At 41.8% G+C, this 1,657-nt stretch overlaps 1 protein-coding gene across 1 annotated transcript; it reads left to right on the forward strand.

The window, feature by feature from the left end:
- Window positions 1-317: 317 nt before the first annotated feature.
- LOC139449028 (adventurous-gliding motility protein Z-like) lies at window positions 318-1,331 on the forward strand. Its single transcript, XM_071230507.1, has one exon. The coding sequence runs from the start codon at window positions 318-320 to the stop codon at window positions 1,329-1,331; it is 1,014 nt and encodes a 337-aa protein (XP_071086608.1).
- Window positions 1,332-1,657: the final 326 nt, after the last annotated feature.

Raw genomic sequence — 1,657 nt, forward strand, 5'->3', positions numbered from 1 at the left:
CCTATGTGTCCATGTTCTAGGATTTACACCTATGTGTCCATGTTCTACGATTTACACCTATGTGTCCATTTTCTACGATTTACACCTATGTGTCCAAGTTCTACGATTTACACCTATGTGTCCATGTTCTAGGATTTACACCTATGTGTCCATGTTCTAGGATTTATACCTATGTGTCCATGTTCTACGATTTACACCTATGTGTCCATGTTCTACGATTTACACCTAATGTACTGCATCTGCGGTCTTCTGTATGTGTATAAACATGTGGCGTGCTGTATGAAACACGTGGTCTGCTGAATGAAACACGTGGTCTGATGTATGAAACACGTGGTCTGCTGTATGAAACACGTCGTCTGCTGAATGAAACACGTGGTCTGCGGTATGAAACACGTAGTCTGCTGAATGAAAAATGTGGTCTATTCAATGAAACACATGGTCTGCTGTATGAAACACGTGGTCTGCTGTATGAAACACGTGGTCTACTGTATGAAACACGTGGTCTGCTGAATGAAAAATGTGGTCTCTTCAATGAAACACATGGTCTGCTGTATGAAACAAGTGGTCTGCTGTATGAAACACGTGGTCTGCTGTATGAAACACATGGTCTGCTGTATGAAACACGTGATCTACTGTATGAAACACGTGGTCTGCTGAATGAAAAATGTGGTCTCTTCAATGAAACACGTGGTCTGCTGTATGAAACACGTGGTCTGGTGAATGAAACACGTGGTCTGTTTAAAGAAACATATGGTCTGCTGTATCAAACGCGTGGTCTGCTGTATGAAACACGTGGTCTGCTGTATGAAACACGTGGTCTACTGTATGAAACACGTGGTCTGCTGAATGAAACACGTGGTCTGCTGTATGAAACACGTGGTCTGCTGAATAAAACATGTGGTCTGTTCAATGAAACACGTGGTCTGCTGTATCAAACGCGTGGCCTGCTGTATGAAACACGTGGTCTGCTGTATGAAACACGTGGTCTGGTGAATGAAACACGTGGTCTGTTCAATGAAACACGTGGTCTGCTGTATGAAACACGTGGTCTGCTGAATGAAACACTTGGTCTGTTGAATGAAACACGTGATCTGTTCAATGAAACACGTGGTCTTCTGTATGAAACACGTGGTCTGCTGAATGAAACACTTGGACTGTTCAATGAAACACGTGGTCTTCTGTATGAAACACGTGGTCTGCTGAATGAAACACGTGGTCTGCTGTATGAAACACGTGGTCTGCTGTATGAAACACATGGTCTGCTGAATGAAACACTTTGTCTGTTGAATGAAACACGTGGTCTGCTTTATGAAACACGTGGTCTGCTATAATACATGGTCTGCCTTTTCAAACATGCGGTCTTCTGTATCAACCCCATATTCTGTCTACTGTTTTATCCCCCTGGGTCTTCTTAATTAAATATCGACGGAATAACGTCATTGCCGCTGGCCATCATAAGAATTTAATACGCAACATTTGAAGTTGAGAAATCAATATGAAGATGATCCCAGTGACGTATACCAGTGTACGATATGCATATTGAATATACATAATCAGGGCCACACTGATGACATCATTGGCCCGGTATATGCTGAAAATCTTAACATTTAAACGACAGAATATCCAATTCTTTATAAAAGTTTATTCAACTTTCTTA

Source organism: Haliotis cracherodii, unplaced genomic scaffold (genome assembly GCF_022045235.1).
Source record: "Haliotis cracherodii isolate W230 unplaced genomic scaffold, xgHalCrac1.p SCAF_7, whole genome shotgun sequence".
Classification (NCBI taxonomy): domain Eukaryota; kingdom Metazoa; phylum Mollusca; class Gastropoda; order Lepetellida; family Haliotidae; genus Haliotis; species Haliotis cracherodii.

Excerpts from the sequence above, each read along its gene's own strand:
- LOC139449028 (XM_071230507.1), top strand. The coding sequence starts at position 318 with ATGTATGAAACACGTGGTCTGCTGTATGAAACACGTCGTCTGCTGAAT.